At 40.9% G+C, this 23,673-nt stretch overlaps 1 protein-coding gene across 1 annotated transcript; it reads right to left on the bottom strand.

Annotated features, from left to right (window-relative positions):
- Window positions 1–1,254: 1,254 nt before the first annotated feature.
- sel1l (SEL1L adaptor subunit of SYVN1 ubiquitin ligase) lies at window positions 1,255–23,011 on the bottom strand. Its single transcript, XM_060866059.1, has 21 exons — window positions 22,533–23,011; window positions 22,386–22,432; window positions 21,638–21,833; window positions 21,158–21,325; window positions 20,366–20,471; window positions 20,047–20,209; window positions 9,603–9,656; window positions 9,423–9,482; window positions 9,263–9,344; window positions 9,004–9,158; window positions 8,839–8,895; window positions 8,671–8,739; window positions 7,873–7,950; window positions 7,722–7,784; window positions 7,208–7,295; window positions 6,098–6,246; window positions 5,853–6,018; window positions 5,493–5,567; window positions 4,857–5,029; window positions 4,434–4,562; window positions 1,255–1,883 (listed from the first exon to the last, which is right to left on the bottom strand). The coding sequence occupies exons 1-21, from the start codon at window positions 22,600–22,602 to the stop codon at window positions 1,671–1,673; spliced, it is 2,361 nt and encodes a 786-aa protein (XP_060722042.1). The 5' UTR covers window positions 22,603–23,011; the 3' UTR covers window positions 1,255–1,670.
- Between the last annotated feature and the right edge of the window lie 662 nt (window positions 23,012–23,673).

The raw sequence follows: 23,673 nt of genomic DNA, 5'->3' as shown, positions 1-23,673 counted from the left end.
AAGACACACAGACACACACACACAGAGACAGACACACACACAGACACACACACACAGAGACACACACACAGACAGACACACACACACAGACAGACACACACACACAGACAGACACACACACACACACACAGACAGACAGACACACACACACACACAGACACACACACACAGAGTCACAAAATTGTGATTATTCGGATCCGCATTAATGTCTCAGCTACATCAGTCAACAACATTAAAGATGTCTGAAATACTTTTAAACTAAATAAACAATCATTATGTAGAAGTGAATAAAGTTAAGGCAGTTGATTGAGGTTCAGTGAGAGATTTATCGTGATCAGTGTGGTGCTGGACACAGAGTCCATCCTGGGAAGCTGTGGGACTACAAAGGGAACGTCACACCAGACGGAACCCACACAGAGAACATGTGAGACGACACACACGAGAAATGAGAGGAAAGGAAGAGCTAATTAAGTCCACAAATAAAATCATGACGTTTCTGCTCACTTTAATAAATACACACTCATTTACCAGCCTTTAGTATCCCACAGTGTAAATCTGACTTTCTGCAGTGTGTGTATGCATGTGTGTGTGCGTGTGTCTTTATATTTACCTATTCAAGGTAAATATAAAGACACAGATCTTTAAGCTGTTATGAAAAACAATGAGAATAAAACTAACAGACAGAATGTGATCTCATTATAGTTTAAAGGTTACTGTACACACACACACACACACAGAGACACACACAAAGACACAAATAAATAAATAAGAGAACATTAAGAAAGAAAAATAGAGTGACAGAATAAAGTGGAAATGAAGAACAATAAAAAGGAGTAATGACTGAGTGAAGGTGCACTGCAGTGTGTCTGTGTGTGTGTGGTATAAGACACACTGCCTTTTTAACAACAAAACTAGGCAAAGGACAGAAATAATAAAACATTGGTGAAATAAAGCCCATAAGAGAAGAATCTGGTATCTGTGACGATCCTCACGTCCTCCTGAACATTCACCTTCTACAGCACGAGTTCTCACTCTAATCATTTGCATATCATTTGTGATTGGTCCATAGCACATAGTGACATCACAAAAACTCTCATTATACTGAGGTGAAACAGGATGCTGTGGACTTCAGCGGGACTTTAATGATTCTACTTTACGTACATTTTGAGCTGAAGAAATATCTTTGTAATAAATTACCGTTATAAATGACCTCCACTCGGGCTAGGACACACACGACAGCAAAGCATGCTAATGTTGTGATTTATTGTTGTTTTTAATGATTTCCAGTGTGTTACACTTCTTATTTAACCTTAGAAAAAGTGGGACAGGGTACTTTTATCAGAACCATGTTAAAGAGGAGAACACAGCAGGTCCTTGGGGCCCAAAAGTACCATATTTTACCCCTGAAGAGTGCGCACTATTCTGCACACACCCAGCTGAGTTCACCTCAGTTTATTAAACCCTGAGCCGTGCGCATTAAAGCCAAGTCCAACTTATAAGCGCATGGTGTGTGTGTGTGTGTGCACGCGTGTCACCCCCGATGAACATCATGGGAGTGGTCTGTCCCTTTATCTAATACTGGTGTGGTTGGAGCGAGCGGCTCAGGCCCTGCCCTCCTCCCAGTCTCAGGTTTCACACGAGTGTTTATTCATTGCGTTCTCTGTAGAACTTTAATCGCGGTCGGCTTCAGGGGCGGGGCCACCCTGCTCTGGCTGGGGGGCGGGTCTCGGTGCGGCGGGCGGAGCTCTCGGTACGGGTTGGTGCTGTCTCTGTCTGTACGCAATGACTGTACCCAAGAGCAGAGCGATCACGGTCATGAGGTAAAGATCCCACTCTGGACCCAGCAACTGGTCCAGATCCATCTGAGAGAGAAGTTCCTTCAGCTGGAGGAAGAGCAGAGACGACGTTTAAACAACAACGACGACTAAATATGGTCTTGAAATATTCCTGTCATGTAACTTAACTAGCTATCTAACCTGTTAATAAAACAGCAGGCTAATTATATCATTACCATGACAACAACCACACAGACATTGATACTTAATATCATTAAATAGCTTCAGATATATAATGTGTCCCCTAATAAAGACAGAGGTGTAGAGATGTTTCTACAACCTCCTGAAAATAATCTCTATATTCAGTTTACTGATATACATTATAACTGATAAACCCTCTCTCAGTTATTCTGTGTGTGTGTGTGTGTGTGTGTGTGTAGGTGTGTGTATATGTATGTGAGTGTGTGCGTATGTATATGTGTGTGTGTATGTATGCGTGTGTGTATGTATGCGTGTGTGTGTGCGTGTATGTATGCATGTGTGTGTATGTATGCGTGTGTGTGTATGTATGCATGTGTGTGTATGTATGCGTGTGTGTATGTATGTATGCGTGTGTGTATGTATGTATGCGTGTGTTTGTGTGTGTGTGTATGCGTGTGTGTATGTATGAGTGTGTGTGTGTGTATGTATGCGTGTATGTATGCATGTGTGTGTATGTATGTATGCGTGTGTTTGTGTGTGTATGCGTGTGTGTATGTATGAGTGTGTGTGTGTGTATGTATGCGTGTATGTATGCATGTGTGTGTGTGTATATATGCGTGTGTATGAGTGTGTATGTGCGTATGCGTGTGTATGAGTGTGTGTATGCGTGTGTGTGTTAGTGTTAATTTCGTCAGACGAGACGAGACGAAATATGTTCGTCAACAACCTTTTTTTTCATGACTAAGACGAGACGATGACAAGACTGCACCACTGTCCAAAAACGCTGACTAAGACTAAATTAACATGCATTATTGTTGACGATAAAAGACGAGTCTACAATTGTCTCTGCTTTTTCATCAGCTGTTACGCCTTTAAAATATTCAGAACAAGTTCGCGGCTTTGCGGTGTTGCTCAAGTTACAGGTCCGTGAAACGGATCCCGCTTATTATATTGCTACCTACCAAATAAATCAATAATTTGAGAACTAAAATAGTGTGTGCGTAGAAAGAATTTGTCCACACGCCGCTCAATAATAAATAAATAAATAAATAATACTGAGTCCACCCCTGGTCTAGGCTTTTTGTTTAAATTATATTTCCTGTTGATGCGCAGGCTCTTTTATTGTACATGACAGCTTATGTCCCGATGACCGGTCTTTCTTATTCAAAAGTGGTGACAGAAAAAACAGCACCCCCAACCTGAAACCTCTTCCCACGCCCCTGTCACAATCACATTATAATCAAAATGAATAATTAGGCTTAAAAGCAAATGTATATGTAAGGGAATTAAGTTTAACAATTACATGTAATATTGCTCCAAATATCATCAATAATGGTGTGTGCAATACCATGTATAACTTGCATTAAGTTGGTAATTTATATATAAATATATATATATGGGGGGCACGGTGGCTTAGTGGTTAGCACATTCGCCTCACACCTCCAGGGTCGGGGTTCGATTCCCGCCTCCACCTTGTGTGTGTGGAGTTTGCATGTTCTCCCCGTGCCTCGGGGGTTTCCTCCGGGTACTCCGGTTTCCTCCCCCGGTCCAAAGACATGCATGGTAGGTTGATTGGCATCTCTGGAAAATTGTCCCTAGTGTGTGATTGCGTGAGTGAATGAGTGTGTGTGTGTGCCCTGCGATGGGTTGGCACTCCGTCCAGGGTGTATCCTGCCTTGATGCCCGATGACGCCTGAGATAGGCACAGGCTCCCCGTGACCCGAGGTAGTTCGGATAAGCGGTAGAAGATGAATGAATGAATGAATGAATGAATATATAAATAAATATATATATATATATGTATACATATATATATATATATATATATGTATACATATATACACACACACACACCTACAGTTTTGATCTTAGGCTTTTCATTAAGTTATTTATTTCCACTATAACACTTGTGTTCCTGATATTATTGCATTTAATGAGGCCTGGTTGTATTTATTCTTACAATAGATTCCAGATGTGGTCAAGCTACAATTTTTTGACTAAAACTAGACTAAAATTAAAAGACTTTTAGTCGACTAAAACTTGACTAAGATACCTTGAGTTTTCTTTTGACTAAAACTAGACTAAAATGACGGGACTTTTAGTCGACTAAAACTTGACTAACAAAAAAGATATGTGAATGACTAAATATGACTAAAACTAACAAGGACATTTGGCACAAGACTAAGACTAAGACTAAATTAAAAATAGGTGACGAAATTAACACTAGTGTGTGTGTATGTATGTGTGTGAATGTGTGTGTATGCGTGTGTGTATGTATGTGTGTGAATGTGTGTGTGTGTGCGTGCGTGTATGTATGCGTGTGTGTGCATGTGTGTGTATGCGTGTGTGTGTATGTATGTATGCATGTGTGTGTGTTTGTATGCGTGTGTGTGTGTGTGTATGCGTATGCGTGTGTGTGTGTCTGTGTGTGTGTGTATGTATGTGTGTGTGTCTTACGTTCAGCTCTTGGAGGTACTGCAGAGTGTAAAGGAGTCCCAGTTTACACAAGGCGAGGAACACGGGCACCTGGGCATCAGGACTCGCCTCTGCAGCCATGTCATAGAAACGTTTAGCCAGATGGATGTCCTGTAGCAGGAGACAGCAGTGAACACAACAAGAACCACGGTTCTAACATTAAAACCAGGAACGAAGGAAACACAAGGACTTAACAAAGAAAAGAAGGTAGAAAACTAGGAAGAGACACACAAATAAAGAAGGAAGAAAACGGGAACCAAGCAAATTATAAAAAAAGTAGGTGTGACGTATTTACTGCAATAAGAAAGTATCTTCTCTGCTAATAAAGATCAGTGTGTTTTCACACACACACACACACATACACGTTAGGAGGTTTGTGGAGTGTGAGGTGTGATGTTTGTGTACCTGTTTAATGCCAAGGCCTTTCTCATGCATGTATCCCAGGTTGAACATGGCCTGTGCGCTGTGCTGCTGCTCCGACGCCAGTCTGTAGTGGATCACCGCTGTCTCGTAGTCCACGTCGGTGCCGTAACCATAGAAATGATAATCACCCAGCTTGATCCTGGCCACTGTGTAACCTGCACACACACAAACACACACCTTTAACGCCTTTACACCTAAATCCAGCATGTTCTCCAATTATAGTACATCGGCTGGTCAGTCTCATCCTGAACCAGGGATGATGTTCTCAGCATGATATCTTTCTTCTAACCAGGCCTAAGAACAGTTTCTCCTATCTGAGCTGTGGACATCTCCATCTCCTTCACAGTTAATATCAGTTACATCTTTCACAGATTTAAATATTGCTCCATGTTCTAAATCCTGACTGATATTTCTTTAATCCTAGAAAACAGAATTTGAATTTGAGTTCTCTAACAAACTCTGGGTTCTTCTAGGAACAACCATCACACGGATTGTCTCCATTCAGCTAAAATAAAGTTAAATACTAAAACATGTAAATTATATGGGACCTGTAATTCTTCTGCATTCTGTATATGATGATGTTGATGATGCAGTGTGGATTGAGGTGAAGTATCTAACCTTGTGCTGCTGCTCTGGTCCAGTGAAGGAGAGCTCGAGGGTAGGTTTCATTTTCACTGAAGATCTGGGACTGCTCTGTAAAACGCACACACACACAATACAAGTGAAGTGCTGTTTAAAACCATAATAATCCGTAAATACGTATATTTGTGTAAGTGTCAGATTCTCAAAAATAATCAATAATCTACAACTAATGTATACATAAATAATGTAATAAGAAATTCATTTTATTTAGGAAATGTTAAAATTTATTAGTAAATTGTTATATACATACAGGATGTGTGTGTGTATATACGCGGTAAGGAAAAAAACTGAAATCAGAAGGTTCTGGCGCCTCCTGGTGTCAGCTATATGACTCACTCTGGTCGAGGATGAAGGCCACGTTACTCTGTGCCACCTCGTAGCCCTGTTCAGCCAGGAGCAGATACTGAACCAGAGCAGAGTCGATGTCTCCCTCCTTAAAGCTTCCATAAGCACTCATCAGCCTCTCTGACCAACGGCCGCGCTCACACACGTTCTTAAACAGCTACACACACACACACAGGTATGAGAATATGAGACAACACACCGGTGTATGAATTATAAACGAAGCGTATGGACGTCACCTCCACGGCCGTGTGACAGGAACGCATCACTCCGGTTCCTGTAGCGTGCATCTGAGCCAGGTTATAGAAGGCCAGGATGTGACCTGCCTGAGACGCCAGGTTAAAGAACTTCAGAGCCTGTTTATAGTCACGCTTCACTCCGATACCATCTTAGAGGAAAACACACACACACACACACACACACACACACACACACACACACACACACACACACACACACAGAATTCCACACTTTCACATCCACTTCATCAGTTGTGTCAAGATCAGAGATTAAGTCTATAAGTGTGAGATGAGGAGAGGCGGAGCTTCCACCATGTGTCATAGATAATACTGAAGAGTTTGAAACCGACACAGACACACACACCGACACCGACATCGAAGCATCGACACACTGACATAGACACACTGACACACACACACTAACACACACCCTGACCCAGACACTGACACACACACTGACCCCAACGCGCCCACCAACAAACATATCGTCGCTGTCAGGCGGAATCCTCGTATCTCCAAAACCATTATTTTTCAGGAAATTAAAAAAATGCCGTACCTTATCTGCAATGCACAGGGTTTAGTCCGTGTTGCAGTGGATTGTCTTGCGCTAAATTCCTGTCCTCAGACGAGCACCAGAACTAGCGGGGGTCAAGATTTTTTTTTCTTTGAGCCCAGTGTTTTGAAGACATTTACCTCAGAATTCGTTGCGACTCTTCTTGAGGAGAAATATGCCGCGAAGCTCTCCCGCAGAGTGAGGAAGAGGTGGACAGCTGAAGTGTACAATGGAGTTAGGAGATTTGCGCTCAAGCTATTTTCAAGACTTTAGATTGGTTAATAACTTGTAAAAATAACAGACCCACGTGGGGACTGACCAATAGCATCGATATGTGAAAAAATATGAAATTGACAAAATTTGGACATATGAGGTTTCAGCCCGACAGCGACGATATACACTCACCCACATACACACCCTCACAGAGAGACACCGACATACACACCCACCCCGACACACCCACCCCGACACACACCCCCCGACCCTGACACGCTCACCCACACACATATACTCACCCACACTGAAACATACACACCGACACCCACACACACACTCACTGTAGTACATAGTTCCCAGTTGTAGTTGTCCATCTACCCAGCCTTGCTCCGCAGCTTTCTGGAAGTACTTGAGTGCCAGCTCATAGTTCTGCAACAAACATGTAGCAAAACGTATTTAAACAGTTAGAGTAAATAATTCTACACATATTTCTACTGAATAGAGAGCTGTGACATTTCTGTAATATTGCAGCTATTTACAGTATTTTAATTACAGCTGAGTCCATCAACAATAACACTGACTAAACATTCAGTACAAAAATATCTCACATTTTTACTTCAAGTAATTCCAATTATGTGGCTTTAAATGATTTATTTTTCTAAATTTTAAAAGACACATGTAATTAACTCAAATAATTCTACTAATAATAATAATAAGAGAGAGAAGAAATGCTTCCCCAATATAGTCATGTGTTCTAACACTACTGTCAATAATAATAATAATAATAATAATAATAATAATAACAACAACAACGTTAAAGCTAAATGATGTCATTAAAAAGCAGCACTGACTCACCACAGGAACACCTCTACCGTACAGGTAGGCCATACCAAGTCCACTCTGACCCACTGGGTTCCCCTGAAATCATCAACACCATATAAAGTGTAATGAATCTGAACTGCTGTTTACAGGAGCAGTAAATAAATCAGTTCCTGTTAGAACCCACCTGCTCTGAGGCCTTCTTAAAATAATGCAGCGCTGTCTCATTGTTCTGAGGTAAAAACTCACTGCCCTCTGAATACATCTGCAACACACACACACACACACTTCTAAAATGAAGCATTATCAGCATCTCTCACTCTGTCACACATACAGAGGCGCAGAGAGACACATAGAGAGGCGCACAGAGAGACGCAGAGAGACGCAGATGCAGAGAGACACACAAAGAAGCAGACACAGAGAGACGCTCAGAGACAAACAGAGAGGCGCAGAGAGACACACAGAGAAGCGCAGAGAGGCGCACAGGGAGGCGCAGAGAGACGCAGACGCAGAGAGACACACAGAGACGCAGACACAGAGAGGCGGAGAGAGACTCTCAGAGACAAACAGAGAGGCGCAGAGAGACGCACAGAGAGGCACAGGGAGACGCACAGGGAGGCGCAGGGAGACGCACAGGGAGGCGCAGGGAGACGCACAGGGAGGCGCAGGGAGACGCACAGGGAGGTGCACTGAGACGCAGACACAGAAAGACACACAGAGATGCAGACACAGAGAGGCGGAGAGAGACTCTCAGAGACAAAGAGAGGCAGAGAGAAACGCAGAGACGCACAGAGTGACAAAGAGAGGCGCAGAGAGACGCAGAGAGGCGCACAGAGACGCAGACAGAGACGCTCAGAGACGCTCAGAGACAAACAGAGAGAGTCAGAGACGCACAGCAATGCACAGAGGCGCACATCGACGCACAGCGGGACAGGCACACACAAAGACACAGGGAGACAGCCAAGTTTGTTGAAAGTTTGTTTACCTTTCCAAGGAAAGCCATAGCATGTGTGTTTCCTGCATTAGCAGCCTGATTAAAGTACTCATAAGCTCTCTGTAAAAAAACAACAACAACAAGGGGTTTGATTGTGTTTGGTTTCATGTTATTATCTAACACTGATGAGGAGAAACTAATAAAGTATTGAAGTGATACCTGATGATTCTGCTCCACTCCTCGACCTCCGTGTAAGTGTAACTGCCCCAAACCCACCTGCAGGAGAGAAACATACATTACTGTATATTCATTCGACATGTAACACACACACACGTCCCCCCACCCCTACACACACACACCACCACCACGAGTGTCAGTTGGTACCTGCGCCTGGACGTCCCCCTTTTCAGCCAGAAACTGGTAGTATTGGATCAGATCCTCCTCCAGCATACCACTGGGAGAACCAGGGTTCTCCAACTCATCCAGCAGCCTGATCCTCTGCACGGCACTGCCCCCAGTCAGTGACACATCACTGGCCACTGGCAAACATCATCATCATCATCATCATCATCATCATCATCACACACACATAGTGAGCTGATCTCATTCAGTATGAGGAATTTATCGAGCACAGGAGCTTTACCATGATTGGCTACCAGTCTGTAGTGAGTGAGGGCAGATTCACAGCTCTGAGGAACCCCCACACCTCCCCAGTACCTGTAACCCTACACACACACACACACACACACATTTAACATGCAACATTGACTAAGGATAAATAAATGTAGACTCTGTAATCTCACCAGGATCATGTGTGCCAGCAGGTTTCCTCCTAGAGCTCCAAATGTATAATACACCAACGCCTGTGTTTAATCACACACTCGGTTGGTAACAATCACACACTAACAGCATAATGCAATAACAACACAATTTACATTAACAACAATAATACAATCACATGGAAGTCACTGAAGATGGCATACTTTAGCTTGACTGGAGTTCACTCCTAATCCAGCTGCGTAGAGGAACCCCAGAGCCTGATGGACAGAAGAAACACAGTGATCAGAGGTTCAGTCCTCACACAGAGAATCTGAAGATGTTCACCTGAGAAAGACGACCGAAACCCAAACAGAAACCTTCAGCTTCCGCAAATTCCTCTGCCTCGAAGCGTCTTTTAATTCATTTTAAAGCTCATGTCACGTTCTTGTGCAGTTATTTTGTGTGTGTGTGTGTGTGTGTGTGTGTGAGACAACGCGCTTACTTCAAAGCGGAAGGAGACGCGAGGAGTTAGCGGTCTTTTAATTTGAGGGTGTGGGTGCGTGCGGGCTGCAAAATGTAAGGGCGCGATAACAATGTCAGTGAGCAAAGAGAAGAAACAAACAGGAGAAAATGACAGAAAATGTCCAACACTATCAGAGCATCTGTTTTCAGCAGCAGGATACATTGCCTCAAAGCACAGGGCAAGCCTCAGTTCTGAGCATGTTGTTACCTTTTTTAGTTGCATTCACATGCTCTTTTAAAGACTTTTAAAGCATACACGTTGAGAGAGAGAGACTTTTATATTCTGATTTATACATATATATATGCTTAAAGCGCCTTAGTTTTGATATGTTTTATAATTTATTTTTTGTTTTTGCATCTCAGAAAAGGGTTCATTTAAAACCCAGAATGTTTGGCACTTAAATGTACTTAATTCTTCTCAGTCAACTTTGTCATTGTTCACAGCACAAGTACAGACAGAGAAACAATGGGTAATATCTAAATGTTTATTTTTGATAGAAAATATTGTTGAATGCATTGCATACTATGCATTTAAAAAAATAAAAGTTCATTTTTCTAAAAAAGGAAACCAATTAATTATTCATTTTAAGAGACCCGTCTTATTTTCTCTTGTATATTTAATATTGCTCTTTAATTAAGCAAAAATACATTTTATCAGATTACTCGATTATTCGATGAAATTTTTGGTAGAATACTCAATTACTAAAATATTCAATAGCTACAGCCCTAATTATAAGTCTACAAAAATATACTTGAATAGTTCAACTTCAAGTATGATTAGAGTAAGAATAACTTGAGTTACTTTTTCATATTTCTGCAGGTTTTATATTTCAAACAATGTTACTGTACTGTATGGTATCGGGTTTGTTTTTTATATTACAGATGTATCTCAGTCTACCTCAGTTTTATTTATGTTTAAAAACACTGCACAAATTTTAAAACACTTTATTCACCAGAAGGTGAACAGCTAGTAAACTTCCTAACACTAAACTTGCACTAAATTCTCAGGTTTCTCTATGTTTATATTTAACACTTTGCACTATTTTATTACACTTTATTAAGCATTTCTTACATTTTCTTTCATTTTGCACCTTAAATGTTAAGAAATAATTGTTAAGTGTTCATTGTGACTTTAGACTTATGTTTACATTATAATTATTTGAGTTTACCTGGTTGTTGACATTTCTGTCTTAATAACTGAAGGGATTATAACCAGAGGCAGGTTAAGTTTAAAATAAAAATGTTTAAATGTAATATATTTTTATCCTGGTCCTTATTTTAAATGGGCCATAAAAAGTTCAATAATGATCGATTTATCGTTAATTTATCGATAATTATCGTGATACAGTTTTCGGCCATATCGCCCATCCCTAAATTGAATAGCAATATAAATATAAAATATTTTTTATACAATACTTTAATTTACTGCTGATTTACTGAATAATATAAAGAATAACTATTAAATATTATTTCATATTATTGAACATATTCATATTAAAGTTTAAATGTAAGTATTTTGTGCATATAGAATTATGTAATAAAGTTTAATTTATATCAATATACAGATTGTGTTTTGTACTATTATTATTATTATTATTATTATTATTATTATTATTATTATTATTATTATAATATCACTGTATATATTATATGTCGTATTATTATACTTTTTATTATTAATATCAATGACACCAGTGAAGGACTCTTCAGTTTTCTTCAAGATGAAAAATCTAATTGCAGACGTTAAACAGGTGTGTGTGTATGTGTGTGTGTGTGTGTGTATGTTCAGTATGTTATTACATTATTAAGGAGAAACAGATGTGTGCATGGGTGTGTGTGTTCAGTATGTGATTACATTATTAAAAAGAAACGGGGGGGGGGGGGCTTAGTGGGACCTCGCTGAAGATGGCCGCTTAATTCGGTAGCTCTGTGCTGGTTCCCTTTTCTTTTTTTATTTATCTTTGGTTAATCCATTTTATGCTCGAAGTGTGTTGTACCAACATCGAACATTAATGTCGAAGAACGAAGAAATTTTCCACTTTTCACGTCCTTCCGGCCCTCCAGAAGCGTTAAGAAAAAACCAGCTGAGCCGGAGGAGGCCTCGTCAGACCCAATGGATGCCATGTTGGCCGAAATTCGCTCACTGGGAACCAGTCTGGGCAATATTGACGGTAGACTAAGTACAATTGACAACCGTTTGGACAATATCTCTACCACAGTTACCTCAATACAGGAAGCCCTTTCTAACTTATCCGTCAGGATGGCGTCAAACGAGTCGCTTTTGACCGAGGCTGAAGCAAGAATCTCCACCGCTGAGGAGAGTATGCTAACACATGAGAGAAAAATCACATCTCAAGACAAACAATTATCATTACTCCGAGCTAAAGTAGACGACCTGGAGAACCAAGGCAGGCGCAAAAACTTGAGAGTCGTCGGCCTCCCTGAGAAGGCTGAGGGCTCTGAACCTATCGCGCAGTTTCTTACCAGGATGTTGCTGAAGTGGCTAGACCTCACAGCCGATCCACATTTTGAGATCGCGCTCCACGAAGTGTTCTGGTTCACTTCTTACGTTACGCGGATAAGGAGATAATACTGTAAGCAGCGCGGAAAAAACGCAACATCAGCCATGAAGGGTCGCAGCTGCGTTTCTTTCAGGATGTATCTGCTGAGGTAATGTCAGGAGTTCGACAATGTTAGGAGAAAGTTGTCCGCCCGTGATATGTTCAGAGGCTTCGCTTATCCTGCTAAACTTCGCTGCCTTCACAGAACACAGATGCATCTTTTTTCCTCCCCAGCGGACATCACGGAGTTTCTGAAGGCTTCAGAGGATAAGTAATGTACGGATACTGCAACATAGGCATAAGTTTATTAAGCTGAAACTTCTTTCTCAGCACACTCGAGTATCTTATTGTATTGACTTTTATTAACCCAGAGATCACTTATTTTGAAGTTATCTTATAAGTTATTTTCTTTATCTTACTGACATCTTTATTTTATAATAACCACCAGAAAATCGCTTTTGGTGAGGTCACGCACTATTAGTTAAACACTCACGCCTGGGACGTTGTACTTTGGAGATGGGAACCAGTCTTTAGCGCCCGCACGCCCCCTATGGGCACCACTCTGCATCAATACTGAGTATGGGGTATCATTATCCTATGCTCGGTACCAGTCGGGTACAGTTTCATTTCTATAGCTGTGCCTCGTCGTTTGGGGACGAGGCTGGAGGGCGGGGGGAGGGGGTTCTGGGTTCTGTATGTTTTGTTTTGTGTATATAAATGCAAAAACTTCCTTGGTCGGTTCTACACATGTTTCAGATTTAATACAGTCTTAAGTGTTCAGTTTTTATTACTTTTGGTTATTCTATGACTACGGACAATACAGCCAGGTTTGTCACATGGAATGTTAAAGGGTTAGGACATGTGATTAAGAGGAGAAAGATACTAACCTATCTTAAAAAGCAGAAAACTACAATTGCCATGCTTCAAGAGACACATTTATCTGATTCAGAACATTTAAAACTAAAACAAGATTGGGTAGGACAGATATTTTTTTCATCCTGTAAAGCAAATACCAGGAAGAGGGGCACAATTATTTTAATTAGTAAACACTTCCCCTTTATTTTAGATCAACAGATTAACGACCCGGATGGAAGATATGTTTTAATTACATGTACAGCGTATGGTCAACCTATTGTCATACTGAATGTTTACGCTCCGAATGAAGACTCACCTGAATTCATGTCTAAAACCATACTTTTGTTTAATCAGTACTGTAAGGGCTTGGGAGTCTGCGCCGGTGATTTTAACTGTGTTATGGTCCAAAAAATGGATAAGTCTACCTTAGACTCAGCCAGTAATCTTAGATCATCCCTGGTCCTTAGAGAACTTTGAAATGAGTCTGGCATTATCGATGTCTGGCGAGAATTTAACAGGGGGAGTAAAGAATACACTTTTTACTCTAACCCTCACGGATCCCATTTAAGATTAGACTACATTCTGATTCATACCCAATATCTTCACGCAGTGTCTGCTTGCCAAATTGGTCCAATCATTCTGTCCGATCATGCTCCAGTCCAGCTGGATATGATGCTATGTGAACACAGGACTACAAAGGTCTGGAGATTAAATTCCTCCACGTTGAACGATTTGGCATTTTGTGAATTGGTTCGGGATGGATTAAAAAACTATTGAACAGACAATGAGAATTCACCTGTATCATCTGCAACTATTTGGGACGCTGCGAAGGCTACAATTAGAGGGCATATTATATCTTATAATTCAGCACGCAGACAGGCTTGGTCCAAAAAAAGACAGAACCTTGAAAGAGAAGTAAAAAGTTTGGAGTGTCTACACAGTACAGTCCCTACTCAGACAAATTGTGCCCAACTATGTCGAGTCAGAGCTGAACTTAATCTGGATCACACAAATCATATTAAAAAGCTCATATTCCTTTCTAAACAAAAATATTATGAATATGCAAATAAACCTAAAAGATTACTGGCCCACCAAATAAAAAAACACAAAGTGAAAGAACAATTAAGTCAATGAAGTCCCCGGATGGCTGAACCACATACAATGCTACTTCGATTAACGATTTATTCAGAGATTTGTACAAAACGTTGTATAAATCGCAAGTCATGGCTAAACAATTTGATATTACCAAATTTTTAGACGGAATCCCTCTTATGACTATTTCCGAAGATGATAAGAGTATTTTTGGATTCACCCGTCACCAGAAATCTTCAGTGCAATCCAATCTATGCCCGCCAACAAATCTCCAGGTCCTGACGGATTCCCCTGTGAGTTTTACAAAAAGTTTTGGCCTGAACTCTCTCCTATCTTAACGCCCGCTCTCCAAGATTTACTAGACCATGGAGTGGCCCCCGAGTCGTGGAAAACGGCATCAATTTGTTTAATTCCAAAAAAAGGAAAAGACCTTCAAGAATGCGCCTCTTACAGGCCAATAAGTCTCCTGAATACCGATTATAAAATACTTGCTAAGGTCCTTGCTCGCAGGCTCGAAACAGTATTGCCACATATCATTAAGCCGAACCAGACAGGATTCATAAAATCACGTTTTGGCACAGATAATATTCGCCGACTCTTGAACATCATAGATTCAATACAAGCACGTAAACTCCCAGCCCTTATTATCTCCCTGGATGCGGAAAAAGCCTTCGATAGAGTCGAATGGGAATTTCTTTTTGCCACTCTCAAGAAATTTAATTTAGGTCCTAAATTCATCGATTTGATAAAATTGCTTTATACTAATCCACGAGCTACAGTCACTACGAATGGTTTGATCTCAAAACCCTTTCTCATAGAAAGAGGTACGAGGCAGGGGTTCCTCTTTCACCCGCTTTTAGCCCTCGTAATCGAACCACTGGCTGAATCTATAAGGCAGTGCCAACAACTTTCTGGTATAACGGTGGGAGATGAGGAACATCGGATTTCTTTATATGCAGATGACGTACTGCTGTATATTTCTGAACCAGAGAAGTCCGTTCCAGCAATATTAAAGTGTATTTCAGAATATAGTAGCTTATCTGGATATAAAATTAATTAGTCAAATTCCATGGCTTTCTCTTAAAATTTCTGCTCCAAATGATCTTTCATCTCTCTCACCCTTCAAAATAACTACTGTCGGTTTTAAATATTTCAGCATATTCATCACACCACTATTTACAGATTTATTTAGAACAAATTATGCCCCTCTTCTGGATTCCATTAAAAAGACCTTAACACCTGGCGGACACTCCCTATTTCTTTTCTGGGCAGGATTAACGTGATCAGAATGAATATTCTACCCAAGTTTCTATATTTGTTTCAATCCCTACCTTGTCATTTACCTAATGTTTTCTTTAAAGACATCAATAAGCACTTTTCTAAATTCATCTGGAACCACAAAATGCCTCGAATTAGTTTTAACAAATTAATGAAACCAAAGGATAAGGGAGGAGTCGCCTTACCGAACTTTCGTCTATACTACTGGTCAGCACAGGTGAAGCATATGGTTAGTTGGTACAATGAAAGGACTGACTCTAGATGGCTTAATCTGGAAGCAAGGGCTTGTGCTCCTCTCCCAATAAAATTTCTGCCTTTTATTGCAAATACCAAAAAGCTTAAATGTGCCTCAACAAGTTTCACCATTTCGAACACCCTTCAGATATGGAGAGACATTAAACTGTATCTTAATCCTGACTTCCCTATATCTCTGCAAAATATCGGCCTTTCAGTCTGGTCTAACTTAGGGATCTCGCAATTATCTTGTCTCTTTTCAGGCGAGGCATTAAAATCCTTACAAGAAATATCGCACCAATATAGTATACCACAGTCCCATTTCTTCAAATACCTTCAGCTGCGTCATTTCATAAAACCTCTGTCTGATAATGGTAAGCTGAGACGTGATCTTACTGACATAGAACAAGTTATAATAAAAAACAATCTCTCTAAGGGGTTAATATCTAAAATATATAATGCCTTGGTTGATTCGTGTACTTCCTCCTTAGAGAGCTTGAAAAAAGTGTGGGAAAAAGACCTGGGTCACGGAATTACCGATATGGACTGGTCCACCATATGTAACAATTTGTTCCCTAAATGTACATCTTTGGGGATTCACGAACTCAACTACAGATTTTTTAACAGCGTTTACCTTACACCTTCTCATCTAAGAAAGATTTACAAAGACTCCTCTGATCTCTGTTTTAATTGCAAGAAACACAAAGGAACATTCCTTCACTGCTTCTGGTATTGTGACAAAATATTTTCTTTTTGGACTAAAGAACATCATTTTTTACAAAGGCTCCTTAAGTTGAAATTTTGTTTCTCGTTGGAATTGTATCTGCTGTATAGTGGAATTGAGACTGTGTTTGACTTCCACACAAGACAACTGTTTTTAAATTTGGTTTACCTGGCAAAGAAATGTATATTGTTATTGTGGTCTTCTCCTCAGGTACCTTCTGTTAAAATGTGGTTGTCTCAAATGTCCATATTACTTCCACTTGAGAAGCTCACTTATGACATACACCAAAAGTCTAATGACCTCCCTGGTGCCACATTAACAACCTCTCTTGATCCTCTGTGTTACAGTGTACATTTTGTTATTGGCCTGAATGTGCTATCTTTTTCACCTGATCGTCCACTTTTAATTGTTTTTTATTGTATACTTGAGACTGTATCGCTATGTTTATGTACATCTGAGTAACTGACCAATAATAAAAAAATTAAAATAAAAAAAATAAAAAAAATCAAAAAAACGTGTGTGCGCGTGGGTGTGTGTGTGCGCGTGTTCAGTATGTTATTACATTATTAAAAAGAAACAGGTGTGTGTGTGTGTGCATGGGTGTGTGTGTGTTCAGTATGTTATTACATAATTAAGGAGAAACAGGTGAGTGTGTGTGTGTTCAGTATGTTATTACATTATTAAAAAGAAACAGGTGTGTGTGCATGGGTGTGTGTGTGTTTGTGTGTGTGTTCAGTATGTTATTACATTATTAAAAAGAAACAGGTGTGTGTGTGTGTGTGTGTGTGTTCAGTATGTCATTACATTATTAAAAAGAAACAGGTGTGTGTGCGCGTGGGTGTGTGTGTTCAGTATGTTATTACATTATTAAACAGAAACAGGTGTGTGTGTGTTCAGTATGTTATTACATTATTAAAAAGAAACAGGTGTGAGTGGGTGTGGGTGTGTTCAGTATGTGATTACATTATTAAAAAGAAACAGGTGTGTGTGTGTCTGTGTGTGTTCAGTATGTTATTACATTATTAAGGAGAAACGGGGGGGGGGGGGTGCACGTGTGTGAGAGACCTCTGTTTCCACGTGTATGTGTGTGTTTGTATGTGTGTGTGTTCAGTATGTTATTACATTATTAAGGAGAAACAGGTGAGAGAGTGTGTGTGTGTGTTCAGTATGTTATTACATTATTAAGGAGAAACAGGTGAGTGTGTGTATTCAGTATGTTATTACATTATTAAAGAGAAACAGGGGTGTGTGTGGGGGGGGGGGTGCACGTGTGTGAGAGACCTCTGTTTCCACGTGTATGTGTGTGTGTTTGTATGTGTGTGTGTGTTCAGTATGTTATTAAATTATTAAGGAGAAACAGGTGAGAGAGTGTGTGTGTGTGTTTGTATGTGTTTGTGTGTGTGTACAGTTGTGTTCAAAATTATTCAACCCCCACTGAAATTGATTGTTTTGGTCGGTTTGACATTGATTATGATCATTCAGTCATCCTGCTTACAATTAAATCAAAGAGGCACATGTAGGTCAGACAAATATAACATAACATTTATAATGAAATAACCACAAATGTCTTTTCTGAGCTCACATCATTATCAGTTTTATTCAACCCCCAAGTGACATTCAATCTTAGTACTTAGTACAACATCCTTTTACAGTTATAACAGCTTTTAAACGTGAAGCATAGCTTGACACAAGTGTCTTGCAGCGATCTACGGGTATTTTCGCCCATTCATCATGGGCAAAAGCCTCCAGTTCAGTCACATTCTTAGGCTTGCGCACTGCAACTGCTTTCTTTAAGTCCCACCAGAGGTTCTCAATCGGATTTAAGTCTGGTGACTGCGATGGCCACTTCAAAATGTTCCAGCCTTTAATCTGCAACCATGCTCTAGTGGACTTGGAGGTATGCTTGGGATCATTGTCCTGTTGAAAGGTCCAACGTCTTCCAAGCCTCAGGTTTGTGACGGACTGCATCACATTGTCATCCAATATCTTCTGGTACTGAAGAGAATTCATGGTACCTTGCACACGCTGAAGCTTCCCAGTACCTGCAGAAGCAAAACAGCCCCAAAGCATGATTGACCCCCCGCCATGCTTCACAGTAGGCAAGGTGTTCTTTTCTTGTTCTTCCTCCTCCAAACATAGCGTTGATCCATGGGCCCAAACAGTTCTAATTTTGTTTCATCAGTCCACAGAACACTATCCCAAAACTTCTGTGGTTTGTCCACATGACTTTTGGCATACTGCAGTCGACTCTTCTTATTCTTTGGGGACAGCAAGGGGGTGCGCCTGGGAGTTCTGGCATGGAGGCCTTCATTACGCAGGGTGCGCCGTATTGTCTGAGCAGAAACTTCAGTACCCACATCTGACAAATCTTTTCTCAGTTCCTCAGCAGTCACACGGGGACTTTTCTCCACTCTACGCTTCAGGTAGCGCACAGCAGTCGAAGTCAGCATCTTCTTTCTGCCACGACCAGGTAGCGTTTCAACAGTGCCCTTTGCCTTGAATTTGCGAATGATGCTTCCTATGGTGTCTCTTGGTATGTTTAACATCTTTGCAATCTTCTTATAGCCATTGCCCTTCCTGTGAAGAGTAATCACCTGTTCTCTTGTCTTCCTGGACCATTCTCTTGACCTCACCATGTTTGTAACCACACCAGTAAATGTCTAGAAGGAGCTGAGTATCACAGTCATTTTAAAGCTGCCTAATTGGTGCTTATTAGGCTTTATTGCTGCTCCCTGATATCCACAGGTGTTTTCAATACCTGACTGAAAACACTTCATTGAACCTCTGTTCTTCAGAGTGGTAGTCTTTAAGGGGTTGAATAATTATGTCAATGAAGAATTCACAAAAGAAACATTTACTACTGTATTACAAAACTAATTGATGTCATTTTAGTTGCATATGGTTCTTTAAGAAGTCCTTGTAGGATTTCATTCTGAATACAATTACAAATGTACACTAAATTCCCTAAAACCATTTACAGCATTGGGGGTTGAATAATTTTGAACACAACTGTATGTGTGTGTGTGTGCGTGTGGGTGTGTGTGTGTTCAGTATGTTATTACATTATTAAGGAGAAGCAGGTGAGAGTGTGTGTGTTCAGTATGTTATTACATTATTAAGGAGAAACAGGTGAGTGTGTGTGTGTTCAATATGTTATTACATTATTAAGGAGAGACAGGTGAGTGTGTGTGTGTGTGTTCAGTATGTTATTACATTATTAAGGAGAAACAGGTGAGAGTGTGTGTGTGTGTGTGTGTGTTCAGCATGTTATTACATTATTAAGTAGAAACAGGTGAGAGAGTGTGTGTGTGTATGTGTTTGTGTGTGTGTTTGTATGTGTGTGTGTCTGTTTGTGTGTGTTTGTGTGTGTGTGTGTTTGGGGACGTGAGCAGAGCTGGTTACCGTCTGAGATTTGGGCGAGCCTTCGAGCGCCAGCTTCTCGAAGATCTCCCTGGCTTCCTGAATGTTCTGAGGCAGATAATCCCCAAACAGCAGGGCGTAGCCCACCTTCTCCATGGCCTTGGTGTGACCCATCGCTGCCACCTTCACCAGCTTCTCATACAACCTCACAACACAAAGCACACACCTTTAGATTAAAGACATTTAATAAAGGAAGTGGGACATAAGCAAGATGCAGGATGATTAATTTACTCTAGCAGCAGCTCTGACTGCACACACTAGTGTTTCTAATCATTTCTATAGCAACAGCTGGTTCACTCACTCTCTCTTCTGACTCCTTCTGCTGGTGGTGTTCAGGAGTCTGAGTGTGTGTTGGTACTGTTCCTCCGCCTCCTCCGCCAGCCTGCGCTGCTCCGCCTGCTCCTCCGCTGATGGGGAAGACACGTGGAAGCAGAGGTTACTCTCTCTCTCTCTCTCACACACACACACACCCACGTGGAAGCAGAGGTTGCTCTCTCTCACACACACACACACCCACACCCACACATGTGGAAGCAGAGGTTACTCACACACACACACACACATACACACACACGGAAGCAGAAGCTACTCTCTCGCACACAAACACACACACACACACATACACACATGTACACGTGGAAGCAGAGGTTACTCTCTCTCTCATACACACACACACACACACACATGTGTGGAAGCAGAGGTTACTCTCTCACACACACACACACACACGTGGAAGCAGAAGTTACTCTCTCACACACACACACAAACACACACACACATTCAAACACACACAAACACACACACACATACACACACGTACACGTGGAAGCAGAGGTTATTCTCTCTCTCACATACACAAACACACACACGCACACACACGGAAACAGAGGTTACTCTCTCACACACGCACCCCCACACACATACACACAGACATACACACACGCGTGCACGCCCCCAGACCACCACATACATACAAACACACACACACTGACACACACACTGACACACACTCATATACACTCACACAAACAAGATAAGGAGAATAAAAAACAAGCTCTGCCGACAATCTGTTATAAAAGAAGTCAAACCTCACTTTCACAGAAGCCCCATTTCTTGTCATGGTCGTAGTCGTAGGTGGTGGCGCACCACAGACGGCCGTCCCCTCTGCCCTCAGTGGTACAGTCCGAGTACTCCTTACCCATGAACAGGAAGGGAAACAGGCACGGCTCCCCGGAGGCTGTGCCACCTATCACCACAGGAACTGTATCCACACACACACACCAATCAGAGTCATACACGTTACTGCAAAAGCCTGCAGAATAACCAATCTCTCTCTCTCTCTCTCTTTCTCACAAACATGAACAAGTCTCACTTTCACAAGTGTTTCTCCAGGGAATAATGACTTTGGCTTGAGTGCAAAAAATTGTGCCACCCACTTTAAGGCAACACAAACACACTGTCACTACTTAAATAAATAAACAAACAAACAAACAAACATACAAACAAACAAATAAATAAATAAAATAAAATAAAATAAAATAAAATAAAGTTGTAATATTTGTTCCTAGCTCACCCTCCCTGGGCTTTGTGACCACAGGAGCAGGTTGGTTTGGAAGGTCCTCCTTCTGGATCTCCTCATGTTCGCCCTCCTCTCCTCGTTCTCTCTCCTCACGCCGAAGCTCAGCCTCCATCTCAGCCGCTTCCTCGGGAGAAACCAAGTGTCCAGTCACGACAATCTCATCATTGTCACTCTTCTCATCAGGTGAATACTGAACAGAGGAGAAATGAGGCATAAACTTGTGTCTGTGTGTGTGTGGATAAAAAAGACAGAACACACCAACACACACAAAACACTTATTTCCTGCTGCAGCTGCAAACCCACGAGTGTCCTTATGCTTTCAAACAGAGCTAAAACACCAAGGCCATGGAGCACCGTGTTTCTGTCTGACACGCAACATGACAACCGCTGAACCCTGTAGATGATCCAGCTCTGTGACAGATCCCGTGATCAGTAACAAAACAAGTGCGTCTTTAGGCACCGGCTGTCTTTACAGAGCAATGGTCTCCTTCCTGTAGTCGTGGGAAGCGTTATTCACTTATAACAGCGCAACCTTCTGCACAGGAGAACTCGAGACGAACCTGACAAAAGCGGCGAGAACGTCTGACCTCACAATCACACAAAAGTATCTGTTATTTCAGCTTCACACAGGGGCCACGGCATAAACCAAAGAATGATCACTATAAAACGTCCCACGTGTCAGAAATACAACGACACACACACGTAACGTGTATGAGTTTTGTTTTCACACATGATGATGTACCTGAGATGGACTGGTCTCCTGGACATCACCCACTTCCGGTTCCACGTCTGCAAAACACAATTCCACGTTGATATTATTACTCATATAATGTCTGACATAATCCACACACTTTACCTGACAGCAGGATACAAACGTGCTCTGACTCACCAGCTGTCACTTTAAGGCTGAAGACTGAACACAGCAGCAGGAGAAAGCAGCTGTTTTGTATAAAATACATCCTGCTTTTTTTATGGACAATAAGTTTTAGTGTAAATAACCAGAGAAGTAAATAACTAGAATACTAACTAACTAACACACACATAGCTAGATAGCTAATAAGACTGTAATCCAGGTGTAAATCCATTCTGAGCAGCTAGCAAGCGTTACTACAGCTAGTTAGCAACATTAGCATGCTAACTAAACATTAGCATAAAGCTATCGCAAAGAAATCTCTGTATTTATCTCCAAAAGCCTTGCATTAAACGCGCCGTTATTGTTATTATTATTGTTGTTGTTATTATTATTATTTTCCCTCACGCACTTTACAAACGTAGCGGAATTTAGCTCGAATCAGCTTAACGTTCAAAACTGCTCATTTGTGTACAGCTCGAGTATCGAACCGTCAGCTTTCCCTCCACCCGTATTCAGTGAAACACCGACGTACTATTGGCTAGTCAGAAACATAGCCGGATGTTTGACCAATTAGACAACGTTCTATCAACAGAACGAACAAATCCAAACGTAAAAGGCGGGATCTGTACGAATACGGGTAGAAAAAAAGGCTCGGAAAAATCGTTTCCTGGCTTTCCTGCTCGACCAATCGGAAAGTGCAACGACAAAAAGGCAGCCAATAGGAAGCGATCACGAAGGCGTTGTTGTCCAATCGGATGCTCACACACACATACGGCTGATGTACATGACAGCTGCTGTAAACAAATCCTGCGGATGAGTTTGTGTTAGAAACTGTTCTGTTTAATAGATGATGTAATAACACGTATTTATTTGTAGGGTTTTTTTTAATTGTTATTTATAAATAAACCGGCTCACTTGATATGATTAAACTGATATGAGCTTTATATTAAATATAAGGATCTAATGCCAAAGTTTATGTAGTTTAATGACCGGCTAATTATTTTAGTCATATTTATATATAAATATATGTAATTATAATAAGACTATTATAAGCTTTATGCATTGCTTGCTCACTGATCGTCATTAATGCTTATTTATTACCTCCTGTTTTTATTGGAATTTTTTTTTGAGAAAGTTTTAAGCTTTGATACAGATTTTGTCAGTATAAAACGTATAA

Source organism: Tachysurus vachellii, chromosome 3, assembly GCF_030014155.1.
Source record: "Tachysurus vachellii isolate PV-2020 chromosome 3, HZAU_Pvac_v1, whole genome shotgun sequence".
NCBI classification, from domain to species: Eukaryota; Metazoa; Chordata; class Actinopteri; order Siluriformes; family Bagridae; genus Tachysurus; species Tachysurus vachellii.
The sequence above is the reverse complement of the archived record's forward strand: the minus strand, read 5'-3'. Positions and strand labels throughout refer to the sequence as shown.

Coding starts and splice junctions, on each gene's coding strand:
- sel1l (XM_060866059.1), bottom strand. CDS start 22,602: ATGTATTTTATACAAAACAGCTGCTTTCTCCTGCTGCTGTGTTCAGTC. Junction 9,483..9,602: donor TGAACTCCAGTCAAGCTAAA/GTATGCCATCTT, acceptor GATTAAACACAG/GCGTTGGTGTATTATACATT. Junction 6,247..7,207: donor ACTGGGAACTATGTACTACA/GTGAGTGTGTGT, acceptor TTTTCCTCTAAG/ATGGTATCGGAGTGAAGCGT.